Source organism: Salvelinus sp. IW2-2015, linkage group LG10, assembly GCF_002910315.2.
Source record: "Salvelinus sp. IW2-2015 linkage group LG10, ASM291031v2, whole genome shotgun sequence".
Taxonomy (NCBI): Eukaryota; Metazoa; Chordata; class Actinopteri; order Salmoniformes; family Salmonidae; genus Salvelinus; species Salvelinus sp. IW2-2015.
The window spans coordinates 19,357,677-19,379,953 of NC_036850.1; the positions used below are offsets into that span (position 1 = coordinate 19,357,677).

Consider the following 22,277-nt stretch of genomic DNA (forward strand, 5'->3'; position numbering starts at 1 on the left):
TTCTGTTACAGGTGAGAATAAAATAGATTATTTTGAGAACAGACTGAGTCAGAGTGGGGATATTCATGGTTAGGTTCAAGGCATTAGCTATGCATTCTCAGGAGGGGGAGGACTTCATAAATACTATTTTAATTTACAATTTTATTTTCCATGTCCATGTTTTAATTGAAAGTCAGCTAAATGCAGCAAAAGCCCCCCACAGTAGCTGTGTCTGTCTCCTCCCACAGCCCCTGCGTCATTCACAAAAATCATTCAAATGGCTTTGACCTCAAAGCCTTTTTCATTGAGAAATCTTTTTATAGCAGGAGCAGCAGAGACAGGCGGCGAGTGAGTGAGAGCAGGAGGGTGGGAGTCGTGGAGGGAGGGGGTTCGCAGACTGTGCTGTCCTTACCTGACTAGCAATGTACTCTGAGCCACTGCTTCTGCTTCTCTCCATCTCTTAGAGGGGGAGCCATTGGCCGGCACGTGTCTGTTTCATCTCGTGTGACGAGCTATTGGCCAAGATACATATCTCTTCTGCTTCGGATAGTGAAAAATTGGCTGGAGCAAGCAACAGTCAGACTGTGCAACTATTGAACAGTAAACCATTGGCTGGAATAGCCCTCTGGTTAGGGATTGGCTAGAGAAGGCTTTTGGCTRAAGCTACAGCAGTGCAGACAGGTTGAGTGAAACAGTGAGCTAGTCTCGGGAACAGGCAAAAATACTTCAGCTCCTTTGTTCATCTCCCAGTTTAGCAAGAATGCACAGCAAACACACAGCCTACTTACAAATGTACTGTAGATGTCCGATTCCATTGTTTGGGTCATGGGCATGTCTTCAATCATTGACGTTTTCCCAATTTCAAGAGGATGTCATTTTTCAGCCATACTCACTGAAACTTAACATGATTCTACCTGCTTGTGAATGTAATTTTTTAATTAAATGCATATTTCATATATTTTCTTTATTTTATTTTATTCATTCTATACTCCCTTATCAAGGCTATGGATAGTGTTCCAAGACTTGTTATCATAAATAAAATGTCCCTTTTCCAAGGTGACTCGACAGCGGGGATCCAGCGTGCACGCCCAACCTCCACAAATAGCCRACCCCCCACCACCATACCATCTCCACTCAGCCCACTCAGGATTTCACATAATGGACAAAAGGTGTCTAATTATGGCTAATTAGAATGAATGCAAGCASGTATCTCATTACTTGCCCAGATATTCTGTTGACTCACATTTTTAATTGGTACATTAAAAGAAACACAGCACGCAAAGTCAGGGTGGAGTTAGGCGATGAATGTATTCATTTTGGTCTAGAATGAGCAGCCCAAAACTAATGCACAGAGCAGGGAACAGGAAGTGTTAAACATCCTTTCATTGCCCCTCCCATTTTAAATGTAGCCACATTTGTGGACACATCTGGAAAAGTGTCAAATCGTTGTTAATGTAGAAAGCAGATCCATTCATAGCCTTATCCTTTGTCTCCTGACAGACAGACTTAATCCAATATGGTCAAGGCTGTCAAATCTATTCCTTTTTGTGACGTATAGCAAACAACCAAAGCATACACAGAGAAAAGGACTGGATTTCATTTTTTATTTGCATTCAGTTACAAGTTTCCTCTGTAAATCCTTTCTCAGAAAACTGAGGTGAGTTAAGAAATCGGTTTTGTGAGTTTGTTCCTATGGCAACTGACCCAATACACACCTTTTGCTAGTACATGGGGACGGACGTGTGTAACTCTTGTCTGCACACTGAAAGACTTAGCCAGAAACGGGCTTCTGAGAACTGATTAACATCTTCCTGGTACGTATTACTTATTACTTGGTAGGATTTCAATCCATGATTGATACATGGCTGTTAATAATAGAGCAAGTTATCCCAACGACTGTTTACTTAAGCCACTGTTTCCATGGTAATTGAGAACATACAAGCACAGGTCAGTCTCATTTACAACCACTGACATATCTGCATTATGCTCATTCCCCTCCACACAAGGTTAACTCAATTGATGTTCACAATGTACATTACAAGTCTTAATGTTGCCAAATCAGGATCCATAAACAAGAGCATATAATGTAAAACAGAGAAAACTGACAACAATTGTTGACCGCTATACAGTGCCTTGCAAAAGTATTCATCCCCCTTGGCATTTTTTCCTATTTTGTTACATTACAACCTGTAATTTAAATAGATTTTTATTTGGATATCATGTAATGGACATACACAATATAGTCCAAATTGGTAAAGTGAAATGAAAAAAATAACTTGTTTCAAAAAATACCAAAAAATACAAATCTGAAAAGTGGTGCGTGCGTATGTATTCACCCTCTTAACTATGAAGCCCTTAAATAAGATCTGGTGCAACCAATTACCTMCAGAAGTCACACAATTAGTTAAATAAAGTCCACCTGTGTGCAATCTAAGTGTCACATGATCTGTCACATGATCTCAGTATATATACACCTGTTCTGAAAGGCTCCAGAATCTGCAACACCACTAAGCAAGGGGCACCACCAAGCATCTCCAAACAGGCCAGGGACAAAGTTGTGCAGAAGTACAGATCAGGGTTGGGTTATAAAAAAATATTAAAAACTTTGAACATCCCACAGAGTACCATTAAATCCATTATTTAAAAAATTAAAGAATATGGCACCACAACAAACCTGCCAAGAGAGTGCTGCCCACCAAAACTCATGGACCAGGCAAGGATGGCATTAATCAGAGAGGCAACAAAGAGACCAAAGATAACCCTGAAGGAGCTGCAAAGCTCCACAGTGGAGATTGGAGTATCTGTCCATAGGATCACTTTAAGCCCTACACTCCACAGAGCTGGGCTTTATGGAAGAGTGGCCAGAAAAAAATCCATTGATTAAAGAAGAAAATAAGCAAACACTTTTGGTGTTCGCAAAAAGGCTTGTGGGAGACTCCCCAAACATATGGAAGAAGGTACTCTGGTCAGATGAGACTAAAATTGAGCTTTTTGGCCATCAAGGAAAACGCTATGTCTAGCACAAACCCAACACCTCTCATCACCTCAAGAACACCATCCTGACAGTGAAGCATGGTGGTGGCAGCATCATGCTGTGGGGATGTTTTTCATCCGCAGGGACTGGGAAACTGGTCAGAATTTAAGCAATCATGTATGGCGCTAAATACAGGGAAATTCTTAAGGGAAACCTGCTTCAGTCTTCCAGAGATTTGAGACTGGGACGGAGGTTCACCTTCCAGCAGGACAATGACCCTAAGCGTACTGCTAAAGCAACACGAGTGGTTTAAGGGGAAACATTTAAATGTCTTGGAATGGCATAGTCAAAGCCCAGACCTCAATCCAATTGAGTATCTGTGGTATGACTTAAAMATTGCTGTACACCAGCAGAACCCATTCAACTTGAAGGAGCTGGAGCAGTTTTGCCTTGAAGAATGGGCAAAATCCCAGTGGTTAGATGTGCCAAGCTTATAGAGACATACCCCAAGAGACTTGCAGCTGTAATTGCTGCAAAAAGTGTCTCTACAAAMTATTGACTTTGGGGGGGTGAAAAGTTATGCACGCTCAAGTTCAGTTTTTTGTCTTATTTCTTCTTTGTTTCATACCCAAAAAACATATTTTGCATCTTCAAAGCGGTAGGCATGTTGTGTAAATCAAATGATACAAACCCCCCCCCAAAAAACATTTTAATTCCAGGTTGTAAGGCAACAAAATAGGAAAAATGTCAAGGGGGGTGAATACTTTCACAAGCCACTGTAGGTAATACAAAAGACTTGTTGATAGATTTGAGTGTAAAGAAGAATGTGGAATTTGCAACGTGTTTAGGAGGTGTCATTCCTTACTAGTAAAAGACAAAAGGTGACACAGGTTATGAGAAATCAGGAGAAACAAAGCTAAGTTTGTTAAATTGGTTAAAGTTAGACAAACTTTGGKGAACTGAAGAACGCTTTCACTTGGTCAGGTGGCAGATAGGGTGTACAGGAAGGAAAAGGCAAATGATGTGTACAGGTGCTGGCGGATATCTAGAGAAGAATTTATGGTTGGAATTGTCACCAGTTGCACGATTATGAGTCAAAGTTATATTGTGGTCATCAAAGGGAAAGAGTCACATTTTGAGTTTTGAATTCAGATTCCATACACCAGGTGTTCCACGTCTGAATCATTCCTGATTAGAGGGGAGGAATGGGGGTCTACAGAGTAAGGGGCTTAGAACCCTTGGACTATCCATTAAAGAACAGATCAAACAGGATTACCATTCTTATTTCAAATTGAATTCAAATAACCATGACGACTGTGTGACGTCGACTGACCTCAAAGGGAGGGGCGTAAAAATGATACATACGGCATCGTTTCGCAGATATTTTAAAACAGCAAACACATTTAGACACAGTTAAATGTTACTTGTGCTGTTTAGTTTCCAAGGTAACAAGAAGTATATATTTAGAGTGTACAGAACGAGGCAGAGGGGAAGAAAAGTGTTGATGCTCTTGATGGAGCAATTACAAATAGACAAAGTCCAATAGCACAGATCAAAACACCTCATCTGTTAACAGTTGGAGGAGAAGGCTCATGAATGAAACAGTCATCCTCTCATTCACCGCCACTTGTGACACTTGAGTCACTTGGTATTTAAAGACATTACTGATTCATGCAGTGCAGTGCAGTACACATTTGGCCAAAACTACCTAGGAAGTTGTCATCTCATTGCTGGAGTATACAGACATCAGTGAGGGAGGTTAGTGCCTACATCCGTTGATCTGGATACTCATCAGTCGGTTGGAGGCAACATTGTTCTGATTAATTAATTAGTCAAGAGAGCAAAGACATTATGGGTTCAGCCAACGGGGAGAACTGAGGAAACTCAGAATTCAAGGCAGAACTGTTACTGTATGCAACTGTGTCAGCTCAGCCATAAAGTAATGTAGTACAAATTGAGTGAGTGAGTGAGTGAGTGAGAGTGAGAGAGAGAGACGTTTTGTCTTCCGTGTATCTGTCACTTCAGCCTAGGTTGAAGATACCCAGATTAGAATCTTTCGAAAAATAAACAGATTCATGGGACCAGCACCGTTGCTAACTAGCATAGCTGGCCCCTTTGTTTTTCTAATTCTTTCTCATTTATGCAAAGAGTTATGGGATATTAGAATCCTTATCTTAACCTTTGATATCTTCAACTTAGGCTTCAACACAATTGTGTTTCCTATACTTCAAGTAGTGTACACAAGTCACTTAAACTAAATTAAATAAATACTCAGTAGTAACACGGAGTATACTATTAACTAAGGAGCACATGCCTACATGGATTGTTGACTGTTAGTGCATGGCAGTTAAATACCAGTCAGCCTCAGAGTTCCACCATTAACAAGGCACTTGTTCTGTATGTCACCCGACCGACATCAGTGAGACTGTTCCTGGATATGATCAGTATGGTCATGTCTGACGAAGACCAGCCTGTGGTTCTGTAGTCTAGTTAAAAACAAGGAGGATTTAATTGGTGCAGGTTGAGGCCAAGTTCCAGAGGGTTATTGTTTGAATGCTGCCCTGAGTTTGGCTGAGCGTCCCCGTGGGTTCTCCAGTATGTCTTCTGCCTGTGGCATCAGCACCCCTCTCTGTAGGTTAAATCAGTGACCACTGTCTTTTCCCCATCCTTCTCTTCTTCCTCCTCTTCCTCCCATCGCTGGACTCTCTGATGGAGACTCCGACAGGGTGGGGCACCTACATCCTCTCCATGGAGAAAACGCTTTACCAAGCGGTCCTCTAGTGAATGGAAGGTCAGCACACAGAGGCGGCCGCCAGCATTGTCTGAGCAGTGCAGAGTCCAGCATGCAGTTAATTCAGCTCATCATTGACAAACATACGCAGCGCCTGAAATGTCTTGGTGGCAARGTGTGAGGGCCGCTGAAGCCGATCTTTGCGGGCATAGAGAGCGCTGGCTGCAAAAGATCCTAGAGGCAAAGAAATGCTTTTATTTAAATAAATCAAACAAATGACATGAAGCATTTATATAGCGCAGGAAGCATGTTATTCARCTGGAGAGCAGCATACCTGAAATGTTTCACATTCTATCCAGGAGACACATGCTTCTCAGCAACAGACCAGAACAGAAGTCTCACAGCTCTCTAATGACMCTTAGTTTTTAACCTAACTCCCAGTCTGAATAAGCCCCAATCATAGCCACATTTTCCCAWATCCTGTCCAGGCTGCAGCTTTAATATGTGATTGACAATGACAGTAAGTAAAACCTGTAAATAAACAGGTGCTTGTGATAATACTTGAAAATAAAGTTGTGGTTCTCTTTCAGATTGCTCTCTCTTCATCCCCCCATTGCTAGCAAATACCCTATAATGGTTGCCTTTGCTTGTGCTGTTTGATGACACCGTGTTCAGACAGACTGTGTTCAAGTAAGCTCAGATGGTCATGTTTGCATTTGGTACTGTTTGAAGTGCCACAAAACAATCTGTGCTGGGTGAAGAGCACGACCACTTCTCCCTGCTCCCTGGCACTGATTGACAGGGAAGGGGTCCAGACTGCAGTGCCTTCCTGGCTGCTGAAGCGCTGCTCTGTTTCCTATCTGGAGCTTTGGTGTCCCCTGTCCAGAGTAATGCCAGCATTGACGTAGGACCCAGCCCATGTGTGTACGTGAGAGGAGAAGAGAGGGAGGGCGGGAGAGAGAGAGGAGAGAAAGAGGGAGAGCGAGAGAAAAAGAGAGAGAGAGAGAGCAAGAGGGGGGAGAGAGAGAAGGGGGGGCAAGGGAGAAAGAGCAGTGTGGCATTTCTCTCGTCCTGCGTTCAACAGCACTGACTGTGAGTCACCCAGCAATCAATAGAAAACCTGCGCTGCGGCCGTGGCCCAGCCTCACCAAGTTGTGCTCTCTCTCTCTCTAATTCATCTTTCAAGGGTCCCACAGCTAGAGTGCACAAGAAAAAAATAAGCAAAGATGCCACAACGCAGCAGACTGGGAAAGCTAACACAAATCTAGCTACATCCAATCAATCTCACTGATCAACTGAACAGGCTGAACAAATAGCATTGCCAAACAGACACCAAATCCTCCAGACCTGTTGGAGGCAGCGGAGTTCTGAAACCCCTCTGGGATGTAGTGGTTATTACCATTTTATAAGACCGATCACTTTMTCTTCATCGCTAATGGATAAATAATATTCTAAAAATACTTTTGTCTAATGTTWTTMGCTACAACCCTGACATAAAATCTGGAAGAATGKCAAAAAAYSKMWAWTWWTWAKSWAYYAWTTWYMRRWAYYAAKKWWAYYAWMCCCKTMMTTAAATACATTTKTTCTCCAGGTGATGTTARCCCTGGTGATTGTCTGGTCCGAAGGRTYARYTGATGGACTCTGTCTTGCTATGAAATGAAAGGGTATCGCTGAGCTGTATATGTTCTTTTCCATCTCGTTTCTATAAAGGGGGTCAGGGAAAGGGATTCACTTCACAATCATATTACAGCAATTACTTCTCAATAAGGACAGTACTGCACTGTGGAACAACACACCACTAAAGATAAGGGATCCWAATTACATGGCTTCAGTTGGAGTCCTGGAAGAACCATTCCTAGGCAGCCATACGCTGCATGTTTATGCACAAGAGTATTTCAGAGTGATGCTTGATTATTAGTTCATAAATCCTGTGTTCTATAAAGCAGTGAGGCACTTGAGGATGTATTACATCATTAATATTGTCAGCGCTTGAGGCATGAGTMCAACGGACTGCTCGTGAACTCTCCATGGAGCTTGGGCTTGTGCCGTGGTGATTATTTGTTTCTGTGAGCTGAAACCACCGCCTCATTCACYSTCTGTGGTTAMTGAAACACCACCGCCAAATGTCACCAAGTTGCYGACACCATGYCGAGGATAGAAAACATTATCTCAACTTGACTTAGAATTCACATTAGAATGTTATTCTTTTGAGGTTGTTTAACACTGGAAAGTGTGATTTAGAAATCAACACAGCGTTGCAATTCTAAGGGCTGTTCATTTGTAATTGAAGAAAACTAGGGTGTCCATTTAGCTGGGCAAACTTCACACTGACACAATGCATTTATTGCGAGGCAAACAGCCATTACTAACCACATCCGTCACGTGAGTGAATGTTGGGTTGAAAGGCCACACACTCCTACAACAGTCAATCATGTTATCCTCACTAGCTGTGTCCATCACCATATCAAGGATGTGCCTGTTCACTCTGCTGTGTTAACTCTCAACAACTTGAATCCATTTGAGATGCATTTCCCAAGAGGAAGCCAGTGGGACCCATGCACTCTCGATGTTTAGTGGTTGGATGCACCATTCTGACCCACTGAATAACAGAGCCTATATGGCAGGGGTAGGCAACTAGATTCATCCGCAGCCCTATTTTTGTCGGAGCAGATGGTCAGGGGGCCAGAACATAATTATAATCATTTTTACACTGCAAATTGACCACATCTTAGCCTAAAATGAGATTGTATTTGAAAATAACAATAATTTCATACCTTGATTACAATGAGATGACATGATGACATATTTTTTTTTAAATGGCACAAATTAAACACAATTTTAGCTGAATTCCTGGATTTTACGTTCTTATTTGACAAGTAAACGTGTTGCTGACCCGTGCTATATGGGCTAAATGGATTGCTCTCCATAATAGTACGTCAGGAGTTCTTAAAAAATATATGTATACTTAAATGAGGGAAAACATTTTAGGGGCCTCAGTCAGCCACAGCTGTGTGGGTTTTCACAAAGGAAGGAAGAGAGAGACAAGGGGATGTATGGAGGGAGGAAGTGAGTGGGGGGAGCAAAAGGCTCCCAAGGCACCTGTCATTATGGTGTCTCAACACCTTCAACAACCCAACCACCACTGCTTAATTTGTAACAAAATAGATGCTGGGGTGCAAGCGAGAGGGGGTAGAGAGGGCTCATTAGGCATTACTGTTGACTCTAGCAGGGAAGGGGGAGGGGGACAATCGGCTTAGAATTAATATATTGGAGCCACAACTGAAGCAAAACTGCATGATTGTGTTATGCAAATGTATGTAAGCTAAACACACAAAATTAATTATAATAGTTTAATATTTGATCTGTTAGTGGATTGTTGCTTTTGTTCATCACAAGCCGAACATTTATTGATGTATTCATATCAATTTATATAAACTATGGGTTGGTTAAGTCATATTTATTTGACTGGTTTGTCTATTTCTGTGGTGTTTTTCTCCTCATGAAATCAGATCCATGTCCTTTAGCTAGCTCTGCTAAKGAGGTTTATAAACAGATGAATCAAATTCAAAAACATTTCAGAATTACATTCAGTAAATTCAACTGAATGGCTCTATTGAGGCAGGAACTATTTTATTTAGTATGTCTCTACATTTCCATAATACAGGGGAATGGAAAGGAAATTAAGGAGGCAGGGCTACTACTCCTTACAGAAGAGCTGCAGGGCTACTARTCCTTATAGAAGCGATGCAGGGCTACTACTCCTTATAGAAGAGCTGCAGGGCTACAACTCCTTATAGAAGAGCTGCAGAGGGTGAGCTTAACTCCTGACAGCTCCATCAGCCTCCTTATAGCGATCTGTTAGCTAGTACAGGCTATATCTGTAACTGCCCTCTTTATAGCCGAGCTGCTCTCATAGTTTTGGAAGGTGTGTGGCTGCAGGGTTTCTCGTCGGTCGCGTGCCTGGGGCGCGTTTGGATACTCCTTACGGCATTGAATGAGGATAGAGCCTGCAGGGGCATACGTACTCTCTTGTGAGAGAGCTGGGACAGGTGGGCTTAAGCTCATTGCTTTCTATTAGACAGAGTTTTTTGCGGGTCCTATTCGGATTCCTGGTTATAGAAGAGTGCGTGCAGGCTACCTACTTACCTCCATTAGATAGTGTGTCTTGCAGGCTATCAACTCTGCTATTTAGGTCATGATGCTTCTGTCAGGTGTACAACTGGGCTTATAGGAGAGTTTGCCAGTGGCGCTTACTGTACTTCTCTTATAGAAGGACGCTAGTTATGGGTTGCCATTCCAATTTGGTTCCTTATTATGCTCGCCAGCGTCTGCTCTTAGGCACGACTCTGTTATTTACCGGGAAATGGGACGCTTGCTAGGGAGGCTACATATTTCACCTGAAGGAAGCAAGCGCGCAGGGCCACTGGCAAACACACCAATCTTTATAGTACAGGATGTGCAGGGCTACACTCCTCTATTTATTGAAGACCGGTGAGGTTCTCTTTACTACTCTTGCTCTTATGAGCAAGCTAAGCTGTCAGGATACTTATCTCTATGTTTGAAGAGCCCTGCGAAGAGGGCTACTCTCCTTCATGATGGGGATGTTGCGGCTCGCAGGCGCTCACTACTCCGCTCTTCGACTACCGTAGCCGCTCATCGTCGCATGCTACAAACTCTTATCGTAAGTGCTGCTAGGACTATCCTACCTTATTAGAAGAGCAGGTCTGCAGGCTAATACTCCTATAGAGAGAACTGTGGGGCTACATTCCTTATAGAAGCGCTGCAGGGCTACTACTTCATGAAGCGCTGCAGGGCTACTACTCCTCATAGAAGGGCTGCAGGGCTACTACTCCTCATAGAAGGGCGGCAGGGTACTACTCCTAATAGAAGAGCTGCGGGGCTACTACTCCTTAAAGAAGGCTGCAGGGCTACTACTCCTCATAGAAGGGCGGCAGGGCTACTACTCCTTATAGAAGAGTGCGGGGCTACTACTCCTTATAGAAGCGCTGCAGGGCGCAGGGCGCTGCAGGGCTGCAGGATTACTACTCCTTATAGAAGAGCTGCAGGCTATCGTAGCAAACACAGTGTTGAGCCCTGGCTCAAAATAAGCTCTGCACCCCAACATGGCCAACAGTCTGGAACCTTGCCTGCCACTGTAGTCTATGGGGCTTAAGAGATCTGCATCCTGATCTAAGTGTGCCTGCAAAAAGGTAGAGAGATGGAGAGAGAAAAAGAAAGACCCGTCCAATAAACCTACAGCACACTATCATTTCGGTCCTGAACACCCCCCAACCATTGCGCTACAAAGTGTGCCCCCTTACACAAATACAACCTCCCCTCCCCTCCACCCACATGGCATTCTTCCCTAGGCAACGGTGTCACCAGCAGCCTAGCTGACCCCCTGGGACCCACATGAGTCAGGACCTCTTGGATTGATTGGAATAAAGATTGCTGGTGACTCGCTCTGCTCTTCAAAAGAGATCAAACAACTGTTCTCCCTCACACCTGTTCTCCCTGTGTGACGCACGTAGCGCCTAGCTCCGTAACAGCCATTGAGAAGACCTCTCTTTCTAGCTCTCAGAGGGAGGCAAAAAAAACATTTACAAAAATGCATTAAAAATGATGATCCATCCTCAATCTGTGCATGAGTGTGTGTGCATGTGTGTGAACGAGATGGGCTTGGGCATAAAATGAGGTAGGGTGGGAAACGAAATCAAAAGCAACAAAGGGGAGGAGGAAGACGGGAGGGAAGAGAGAACGGGGGCTCGTGTGAAAAAGAGAAGTTGTCACTCTCTCTTGTCAGAGCGGCAGCCGCACCCTACGCCAGACGCATCTCTCTCCTCCTTATTAATAGTAATCTCATCAGGAAAGGGGTGTGAGAGGCATCCAAAACCCAGACAGGAGAGGATGATGCTTGAGATTAGAGCCATCGTGATTTTTCCCCAGACAAATAGGTCCCACAGGGAGACAGGGYCTTAATATTTCCCTACCGTTTCTGCCCTGAGCCTCTAAYACYATGTAGGGAATTAATGAGGGTACCTGCCACCACGCTGGCCAGCTGCTGTGTCCGGGTGATGGGGTAGACACTGCGTGCCTCCACCATMGCCGAGGCTATTTTCCTGGCGTGCCTCTCCTCCCCATAGGCAGTGAGGATGGACGCAAGAGCCTGTTGATCTAAGGCGTTCACAACGTCAGCGGCGCAGGGCATGTCGGGGTACCTACGCACAAAGAAGAGCCCAATTAGGCTGCTTGACGTCACGTCCTTGCTGACAGCGGCGAAGCCTGACATATCTCAGACACAGCTGAAAACCTCTGTGGCTAACAAGAGCGATGTAGCCAGCAGCAGAGCCATATTTCTATATTTGCCAGTTCATTTGTCTCCATTTACTCATTGACAGGTTCTCGGTACATCTCTTTAGAGAAACATAATTAGTGTGGATAAAAATACATAACTACAACAATAATAACTACAACAAAGTGTTGGGAGGGCAAGACATTTAACGCTTTAGATGAATAACGTGCCAATGATCATACATATCATGTGTCGTTTTAGTTGGTGCTGGAAAACAAATGCAAAAGGTTATGTCACAGGAAAAATCAATGCTGACCTCTGCATATTAAAATTCCACATACGCCTCAACAGATTTGAATGCAAAGAAAAGGGGCAGGCATACAAACATCACCTGTGCAGTAGATCTTGAAATAGACAGAGTAGACTATTATCTATAAACTTGAGATCTGCCATATGAACAATTATTTAAAGGGGTTCATTGGTCATTTCAACTAGGATAACAGAACGAGGGTAATATAATAGAAATATATATATATTTTTTAATGATTACAATAAAATGCCTTAATGAGTTTAGTACAATTGTCATACCTTATCATAACCTAAAAACAAAATATATTTTGCTCCATGTCTGTTTATGTTGTCATAAGAGACAAAAATATGTAGCTTCAAACGGTGTTTAAAATACATTGCCTACGAGGTTCCTCAAATGTGGCAAAAATTAACCACATAATTGACTGAGATGGGTTTTTACAGTGTAAATGGGAGGTAAAGATAAAGAACAGATGCAAGCAGATGCATATGTTGTTCATCTACAACAGCAAGAGTGACTCATTCCTTCATCGAACACTAACATGATATACTAGTTCATGAACCACTCTGCTTTGCTACTGTGATATGTATCGCTAATTTTCATTTTGCTGCTGTAAGGGTTGGATGATGCAGAGGAATCCTACTGATTATACAATAACAATTGCCGTTCCTTTCCACAGAAACATAATACCTGTCAATTTGAAAAGCTCATGTCAAATCACTGTCAAAGTCCTCAAAGGCAAGGATAGATTGATAGACTACACATTCCAGGCCTTATGAGTGCTCAATGTGCATATCTATATATATATATATATATATATATCAATCATTTTCATTATATATATATATACCTATGGGAATAAATTGTTGACCCAATTGACTTTCCTCTCATGACAGAAGCAGGGAAATAAAATTGCCACCACAGATTATAACATTTCCCAGCATGCAGTAGGAAGGAGACGCCGTATGTGTGTTGAGGAACACATACTATGTTAGAGTAATCTGGGCTGAAGGTAGTTCAATGTATCCTCCAAAACACATAGGCCTATATCATTACTATTCCCTGATGCTACCCTATAATACATAGTGATTGACATAAAATGACAATAATGCTTTGTGCAACTGTGGTAGGGTGATAATGTGTGGTCTCACCTATCTGCATCCATCCTCATGTCCAGAGGGCCATCCTTACTGAGGGAGAAGCCTCTCTCGGGACAGTCCATCTGCATGGAGGAGCAGCCAGCATCCAGAAGAACAGCATCCACACTACCTGGCTGCAACCTCAGTCTAGACAGCAGGGCTCCCAGCTCACTGAAACGCCCGAGCAACGGGTGCACCCGGCCACTGGGGGAGGGAGGGAGAAAACCTTTAATCAGATAATTAAATGTCAGGAAAGAGACATGGAGAAATGGGTACAGATTATGTAAACACATTCAACACAGGTCAGAAATACTGTACAAGAATTTGTACAAGAACTCCTGTTGACACTTCCTGTTTGTTATGAATGCTAATGAGAAAAATAAAAAACACTATAAAAACCTTTTAAGCAAAAGTGGTCGACAGAAAAAGTCACCTTTTCCTTGCTGTTCAACACCTGTCTCCTCTGGACCCCATCCAGAGGTCAAATCCTTCCTGTACAACACACAGCTTTGTACAAGACATAGCCTCCTGCCTCGACACACAGCCATGTACAAGACACAGCCTCCTGCCTCGACACACAGCGCTGTACAAGACACAGCCTCCTGCCCCAACACACAGACAGCCCTGTACAAGACACAGCCTCCTGCCTCAACACACAGACAGTCCTGTACAAGATACAGCCTCCTGCCTCAACACACAGCCCTGTACAAGACACAGCCTCCTGGCTCAACACATAGCCCTGTACAAGACACAGCCCCCTGCCGCACACACAGGTGGTGGGATCTTCCCATCACGGTCATGCATTTTTCATGTGACCTTTTCAGTGAGCACAGAGATGATGGCTGGTGTGAGCTAGAGGGGCAGCCATAAATCAGCCTGAGGGGCCAACAGGGCCACCCAATACTGGCAGACAGAAAGGGACAGAGATGGGGTCTTAGACACCACACCAACCTGACTTATAACATCTTCCACATCTCAGCACCGCAGACAATTGTGATTCCTCCGCATCTAACCTCCTCTAGTCTCCTCTCAATAGTCTTGTTAAAATGAAATAAAAGACCCCCATTGCTGCAATAAAGATATAATAGCAGTGGCCATCTCGATAAGGTCTCTCCCACTAACGGCTTAGCAAGCAGGCCTTGGGGTCCTTGTGTTTATACACCCACTGACGCTTGASAGACCAAGGGTTGAGTGGAGCATCTCGCCCGCGCTGTCAGGCCAGGGCTTTTCCTTATCATGCTCTAGAAATGTTTCATTCTTCGCTGCAGTCATTAATATGCTGTAAAATCTATAGCAAGGCATTCTCCACACCCACGTGCTTCACAGACTCGTCCACCCCCTCCCGGTCCCATCTCAACAGAGCAGTMCCCCCAGACAGAGKAACCATGCCTACTGTGTACCAATGCAGTATACAGTAAGCCCTTATGTCAATATGCTGAGAATTTATAGCTTCTGCAACTCATTGGTTTAAGGCCATTTTCATCAATCAGGACRCTTGATGMATTTCACTCCCTTCAGAGACTGAAGACCCCTAAAAAGTTACATTGGCTATAAAATGTAATTAAGTGTAGGAAAACTGAAGGGATATCATATTATCCATACATTGTTTCATGGACATAACATCTACATTTACAAACCTTTGTTATCCCCCTAATTCAATMAAATTTGGTTACCATGGTAAACTATACTGTGTGTGGAGATACATTTAATTTCATCCAGGTAGTTGACTTGTTTAAATGCATCGTAAAGTTTAATCATAAACTTGGTTTGGTACAGATGGTGTCGTGTCAATTCTTCTAGCCTCCTCCACAAATCTTATATTGTCTTCAGCAATAAGGCAGGCAGGCAAGGAGAGGAGGAGGATTAAGTAATGAAGAGACAAAGACCCTAACAAACTGTTCTCATAGTAGTTATGGCTAAGATGTATTGAACTACAAAAGATTATGATGGAGCTTTCTTAGTAAGGGATTTTAATCTATGGATTTTATTAATTGATAATTGCAAGAGATAAGGAAATTGCCCACTTGGCCAGTGTCTCATCATTAGTAACCATTTTCAGTTACTATATTTAAGTTCCTGGTATTTTTTTTCTACACACCCTCAGCTATGCCGGTTGAACTCACCTTCCCCTACACACAGAGCATCGGCACCTCCTCAGTTTCTGTGAGCCACAGAAGGATTTAAGAATATGCAAAACAGTCACAACGTTTTTTATTGATTAACTTCTTTATGTGGCTTAGACACATGGTTGGATATATAAATGCCTTATGTAAGGTGTTATATTATTAAACAGGACCAGTTTCAGTAGTGTGTGTGTGTGTGTGTGTGGTCCAAGTATAGGCTTATAATTGCTTTAGAGAACTGATCTATATGTAGTTATGCAACCCACAACATTGACATCATTCTTAACTTATAACTGAATAAAAGGTTGTTGTTGTTTTAAATGCCATCTCCCCTGGTCCACCTACAACATGTTAAATGATTGAAGAGAAGGCCACATTGGGGCATATGGTGGATTGAATGACCTTAAGTAATGCTGGAGGATGCCCTGCCCTGCTGAGTGAGGTAACAGGGCTCCAGGCAAGGCAACCTTGTTAAAAAAATTAAATGATGAACTGGTTATTGTTACAACCACTCTRCTTCACGTGCATGTGTCAAACTATGGCCAGTAGGGACACTCTTCCCRCTGGACAAGGTAGACCCCAATGCCCCAGGGTGGTGACTGGGGATACTGTCCTGCAAAGAGCACCATTTTTCAGATGAGATGTTAACACTGAGGTCCTGACTGTCTGTAGTCACTACAACTTCCATGTCACYTATCACATTAAAAGGGGTTTTGGGAACTGCTTCCATTTAAGTTCCATTAGGGTCTTCAGGAAGTGTGAAGATTGGCCACTAAACAGCGAAACTTCCGTCTTTCAAAAATAACACCCTGTTCCAATTTCTGTCAAGGTTCTCCACAAGTGCTCAGCCTGCATCTATTTTTGCTACTCAATTTGCTACAGAAAATGTCCCCAGTTGTCCACAAATGTGATAKAGAAAGCCCTTCCCCTGTCTGTGTACTGTAGGCCCATCCTGGGAGTAAGTATTGGTGGTAGTATTGGTGCCCTGGAGCAGGACCTTAATAAAGGAACAGAGCTTTGAGCTGCTGCAGTCTTCTTCATATGAACGTCTGTCACCTGTTTATCTGGGTTTGAAGTAGAGCAGATAAGGGTTTGCCTACACATATTCTGTCATTGTAAATAAGAATTAGTTCTTTACTGACTTGCCTAGTTAAATAAAGGTTCAATTAAAAAATAATTAAAAATACAATTCCTCTGTTGGTTTGTTTAATCTTTTAAGCGCTTCCTCTGACGGATGACACAAATGCACAGTACGGATGTACTGTGTAAAGATCGTGTCCTTTGTTTTCCATTTTCATGACTGTAACCTGAACACATTACACAAAAATGCACTATTTTCAGCAGCACTTGAAAACACACATCCGCAGATGCCATTCCCCTCCCAACGCCCCATTTTGAGGTAAAAGTGCCAGGTGTCCTCACCGTTGAGTGCTAAGTGGGTGTGTGTGTGTGTATATATGTGTGTCCAACATGACGTGCTGCCTCTCCACAAATCAAGTCTGAAATATTCCCCAGTGCTGACCTGCTCAGCTCCTCTACCTGCGTCACTAAGGCCTAAGACAAGATGCTGATTGATTGCTTTCAGCAGGGGAGCAGTGATGAAAATATCTACAGGACATGAAAAAAGAACACACACACAAAGTACCACCGGCGAAAGATGCTTGTGTTTGGTTTGGAATGTGAACTTAAGCAACCTCAACTCTAGAAGTTTAAACTAAACTTAAAAATAAACAAATTTAGCATGAAGTGTTTAAGATGTAAGCCTAAGACTAAAGAGAGTTCGAGCTACGTAGTCTCAGTAGAGTGCCACAACTAATGTCGTTTCCTCTTTCTTCTCCCTGGTAGGCCTATTCACTAGATTTCTTATGGATTGTCGCCCTAGGAGAGTGGATCGGTGTCTATAGTAAACATGATACATCAGGTTACTTGCTAAATGCTAATCACCCCATGCAAATCAATGACATACAGACACATAGTAATTTACTTTCTCTTTTTCCCCCCAGATGTGGCTTTAGTTAATTTTCTACCTAAAAGTTGCACACACATAAAGCCCCCTGTACGTAAGTAATAGCAATAACAAAGATATCTCTGGTAATAGACTAGTGCATAGAATCTCCACAATATTGACACACCCAGAATAGAGAATTAAGTCTCAACATTAGGGCCTGGACAATAACAGTATCGCAATACTCAGTGTCGTGGCAAGGAAACAAAGCACAAAGCGGATTTACCTTCTTTAGGAAAACAGCCCTAATATTGGAAACAAACAACAACATGATGTCATTCAGAGTTACATGTATTGATTTTTCAAGCTCAAGCACACACTATTTCAGATACAGCAGGTTTATAAAGGACCAAAGACTTTGATCTGCTTCGCGTTTCCATTTTTGGCAAGGAAATATTGCGATATATATTGTGATACTGGTATCGTCCCAGGCCTTCTTTCATTTTGATTTTGGCACAAATGAAAATGTGCAACTGATTTGCCCATTGCTTGATGTTTCAGCATTGTCTCAATGAAGAGTTCAGCGTTCGACTAGCCATGTGTGACATGTACGCGCAGTTACAAGCCTGATAGAGTTTGCGGCAGGCTTCATACCGTAGTAGTACGGATGAAGCCTGAGTTGGAATCTGAAGCTAATTGAAGCTGGTTAGCTTTAGAAAACACTGAGTAGATCCAGCTTCCTTCATAGGATACCCCTCAGACCACTGCAACCAATGTGAAAGTTGTCAGGGCGTCTACTACGCTAGAAAATCTAACTCTTCCTCTGGGCACTAATCTAAGCAATTACATAAGTGCAGATTCACATCGCTCTTCAATAGTTTGCATCAAGGCTGTACTTTTTGCAAGGCAAAAGAGAAGTGAAATCAGTGAGGATAGAAATACGAGCGAGAGAGAAGAGAACGCTCTCCAGCCCTGTTGTGTGGAGGCATTGCGTGGGCTGCAAGGGTCTTTTATACAGGCTTCCAATAATATTAGCTAATTGCTAGATTTCTCTCTTCTCTCAACTCAAATCGTGAGTGGGTGTGGAAGGGTTTATAGCTGGGGTATATTGCTGCTGACAGAATGGCGTACTCTGATTTTCTCTCTTCCGTCTCATCCCCCTCTCATAGGCGCGTATCTGTAGCAGACATTCCCCCCGAGAGAGGTTTCCCCGGAATCTACGTAAAAGGATTCCTACCCACGCCATGGTCTTAGGAACATCTCATTTTCATCCTCCCTCATGCGCTCTCGCTCGCTCTCGCACACACTCTCTCCCTCATTATTAAACACAGTGGCCCGGTGTCTCCCTCCTCTCTCTTCGAAGTTTGCTGGGCTCTCCTCTCTCTTTACCTCCCACTCACCACTGACGGAACCTCAGTGGGAGGCAGCATCTCCCTCACACTGGGGCCGTGGGCCCCTGTTCTGACAAATGAGACGCCKGGCCCACCAGCTAAGCGTGGGGGGACTGGGTTTAAGTCTCCCTGACACAATGGATGTGGATGGATTGTGAAACGAGGGGCTTTAGCAGCAGTTACTCAGTGATTCATTTTTTTTCAGGGTTTGAGGGTTGGCAAGGAGGTGGAGAGGGTTGGGAGGTGGGATGCATGCAAAAGGCTGTATTGTGATCTAGTTAACCTTCAATCTAAACTATGATCCATAAATTGTTGACTGTATAACTTTGAGGGGAAATAACCCTATGTGGGTTACAGCATTAACAATGCAAGCACATACCAATCACATTCGGCCGTAGAGATATTGTGAATCAGACTTCATTAGAGTGTCTATTCTGTTTTGTAGTGTCACTTCAAATAACTGTCTCTAAAGCATGTATATATTAATCATAATGTAAGTACAGTGCAATTAAGTACAGTGCAATTAATTGCATTGTAGGTAGCCTACACAATTTACAATAACTTTTGTGTTACTCCATATTAAGATGTGTTAAAGGGATCCTTTGGGATTTTGCCAATGAGAACCTTGATCTACTTTCCCAGAGTCAGATGAACTCGTGTGTACCATTTTTATGTATTTGTAACTAGTTAACAACTTCCTTCAAACTCCAAGCAGAGACATAAAAATGGCATCCATAAGTTCATCTGACTCTGGGGAAGAAGAAAAGGCTTCATTGCCAAAATCCCAAAGGATCCCTTGATGTTCATTGACATTTCTACATGCAGATTACATTTGCAAACAAATGTATTTTGACTTGCAAATCTGTGAAATATGTGACTTAAGTACAATTTGTACCCATATTATACATACCACTGTAATTATTATAAAAAAGGCAATCACCTGTGTTCCTTGGCCAGCTGTTGAGCTAAGCTGAATGCTGTGGGGTCTCGGTCTAGGGCCACTACTGTCACTTCAGGAGAGGCCCTCGGGATGGCTTTGGTGTGACCTCCACCTCCAAAGGTCATGTCCAGAAAAACCTATGGACACAGACAATAGGCTATATGTCGGCTGATGTAAAGGACAGTGCTTTCAGAGGCCTTACAATGACAACCCTCTATCACTTAGCCGATACATAGTCCTCATTTCTAAGGTGATCATTCAGAGAATGATTAGTTAGTATACCTCAATTCCTAATGCACTAGTACACTATGAAAGACAAAATAATCATGAAATGTTCAATCATATAATTGCAATTATATTATATATGATTGCCATTGTATTAATTGCTATCATGCACTTAAACATAGTTGTGAACATTTGAAGAACCTTTAACCAACCATACTGCTGGAGTCTATTTTAGTTGTCATAAAACACACACCAGCTAACTAGACAGTTCTCCTTTCGCACCCAAAAGTCAATTTGTGAGTCATCCTTGCCCCTCTTGAAAGATCTTTCTCAACTCAGCCTGCTGTCCAAGCTACACCCCAGCCCCAAATTCCCTGGACGATCTAAGCTACACCCACACATCACACAATATGTGTCCTGATAAACAAAAATGCCACTGAACAATAAAGACTTATCCCCAATAGTACCATGTGTAAATATTTACAATTCGGTTGACTGCCAATCTCCTTCTGGAGTTATTGTTACGGGTGTCGTCCTCCTCTTCCTCGGACGAGGAGAGGAGAGAAGGATCGGTAGACCAATGCGCAGCGAGGTGTGATGACATAATGAATTTATTGAACAAAACGAACACTGACTATACTTTAGAAATGATACAAAATAACAAACGGACAACGTAGACGAAACCTGAACATGGAACTTACATAACGACAGGAAGAACACACGAGCAGGAAACAGACTACATCAAAACGAAATACAACCGAAACAATCCCGTGTGGTGCGCAGACACAAACACAGGAGACAATCACCCACAAACAAACATTGAGAACAACCTACCTTAATATGACTCTCAATCAGAGGAAATGCCAAACACCTGCCTCTAATTGAGAGCCATACCAGGCAACCCTTTAACCCAACATAGAAACACAACACATAGAAATGCCCACCCCGCTCACGCCCTGACCAATAAACACATACAAAACAAGAGAAAACAGGTCAGGAACGTGACAGTTATAAGCTCAGCCCCTGAACATACTTTATCACTGCACCATCACTCTCCGCATCATCACTGTGAATGGGGATTGCGGGAAACGGCTGTCTGTGAATGAGCATTTAACTCAACAAATGGTAAAATGTCTGAACAACTCTGAGTAAATAAAAATGATGATATTTGTCAAAAGTATTTGTGCCTGTAGAACTTACCCATTGATTATTGCCTGAGAAAATCACTACCTAGTTTTGTAAAAATTACCCATTGATTATTTTCTGAGAAAATCACTACCTAGCTTTCTCTACTACCTAGCCATTTCTCTCTCTTTTACTTCAGTGGTTTGTAAAATAATTGAGTCATCCAGATATCTTTTTAAAACACCTACAAAGTTATTATTTTCCAGTGAAAAAAACACAATGAGCATGAACCAGTTAAGATATAACTTATTTATCAAGGTAATTTGCTTATAGATCAGTCTATGTAATGTCACGTTCTGACCTTAGTTCCTTTGTTTTGTCTTTTGTTTTAGTATGGTCAGGGCGTGAGTTGGGTGTGTTGTCTATGTTAGTTTTTCTATGATTTTCTATTTCTGTGTTTGGCCTGATATGGTTCTCAATCAGAGGCAGCTGTCTATCGTTGTCCCTGATTGGGAACCATATTTAGGTAGCCTGTTTTCTGTTGGGTTTTGTGGGTGGTTATTTTCAGTCTTTGTGTGTCTGCACCAGACAGAACTGTTTTCGGTTGTTTCTTTGTTGTTTTGTTATTCAGTGTTCAGTTTTGATTTATTATTAAATATCATGAACCCTTACCACGCTGCACCTTGGTCCTCACCTTCTTCCACCGACGACANCTTCGAAGTTTGCTGGGCTCTCCTCTCTCTTTACCTCCCACTCACCACTGACGGAACCTCAGTGGGAGGCAGCATCTCCCTCACACTGGGGCCGTGGGCCCCTGTTCTGACAAATGAGACGCCKGGCCCACCAGCTAAGCGTGGGGGGACTGGGTTTAAGTCTCCCTGACACAATGGATGTGGATGGATTGTGAAACGAGGGGCTTTAGCAGCAGTTACTCAGTGATTCATTTTTTTTCAGGGTTTGAGGGTTGGCAAGGAGGTGGAGAGGGTTGGGAGGTGGGATGCATGCAAAAGGCTGTATTGTGATCTAGTTAACCTTCAATCTAAACTATGATCCATAAATTGTTGACTGTATAACTTTGAGGGGAAATAACCCTATGTGGGTTA

General features: G+C 42.8%; 1 protein-coding gene across 1 annotated transcript; it reads right to left on the reverse strand.

Moving 5' to 3' along the window:
• Nucleotides 1–1,595: 1,595 nt before the first annotated feature.
• On the reverse strand, nt 1,596–19,957 carry LOC111969137 (12S rRNA N(4)-cytidine methyltransferase METTL15-like). The gene is given in 6 exon segments (XM_070445453.1): nt 1,596–5,590; nt 5,593–5,775; nt 5,778–5,918; nt 11,724–11,902; nt 13,438–13,629; nt 19,825–19,957. Coding segments are annotated over 6 exon segments (915 nt in total). The 5' UTR covers nt 19,950–19,957; the 3' UTR covers nt 1,596–5,495.
• Nucleotides 19,958–22,277: the final 2,320 nt, after the last annotated feature.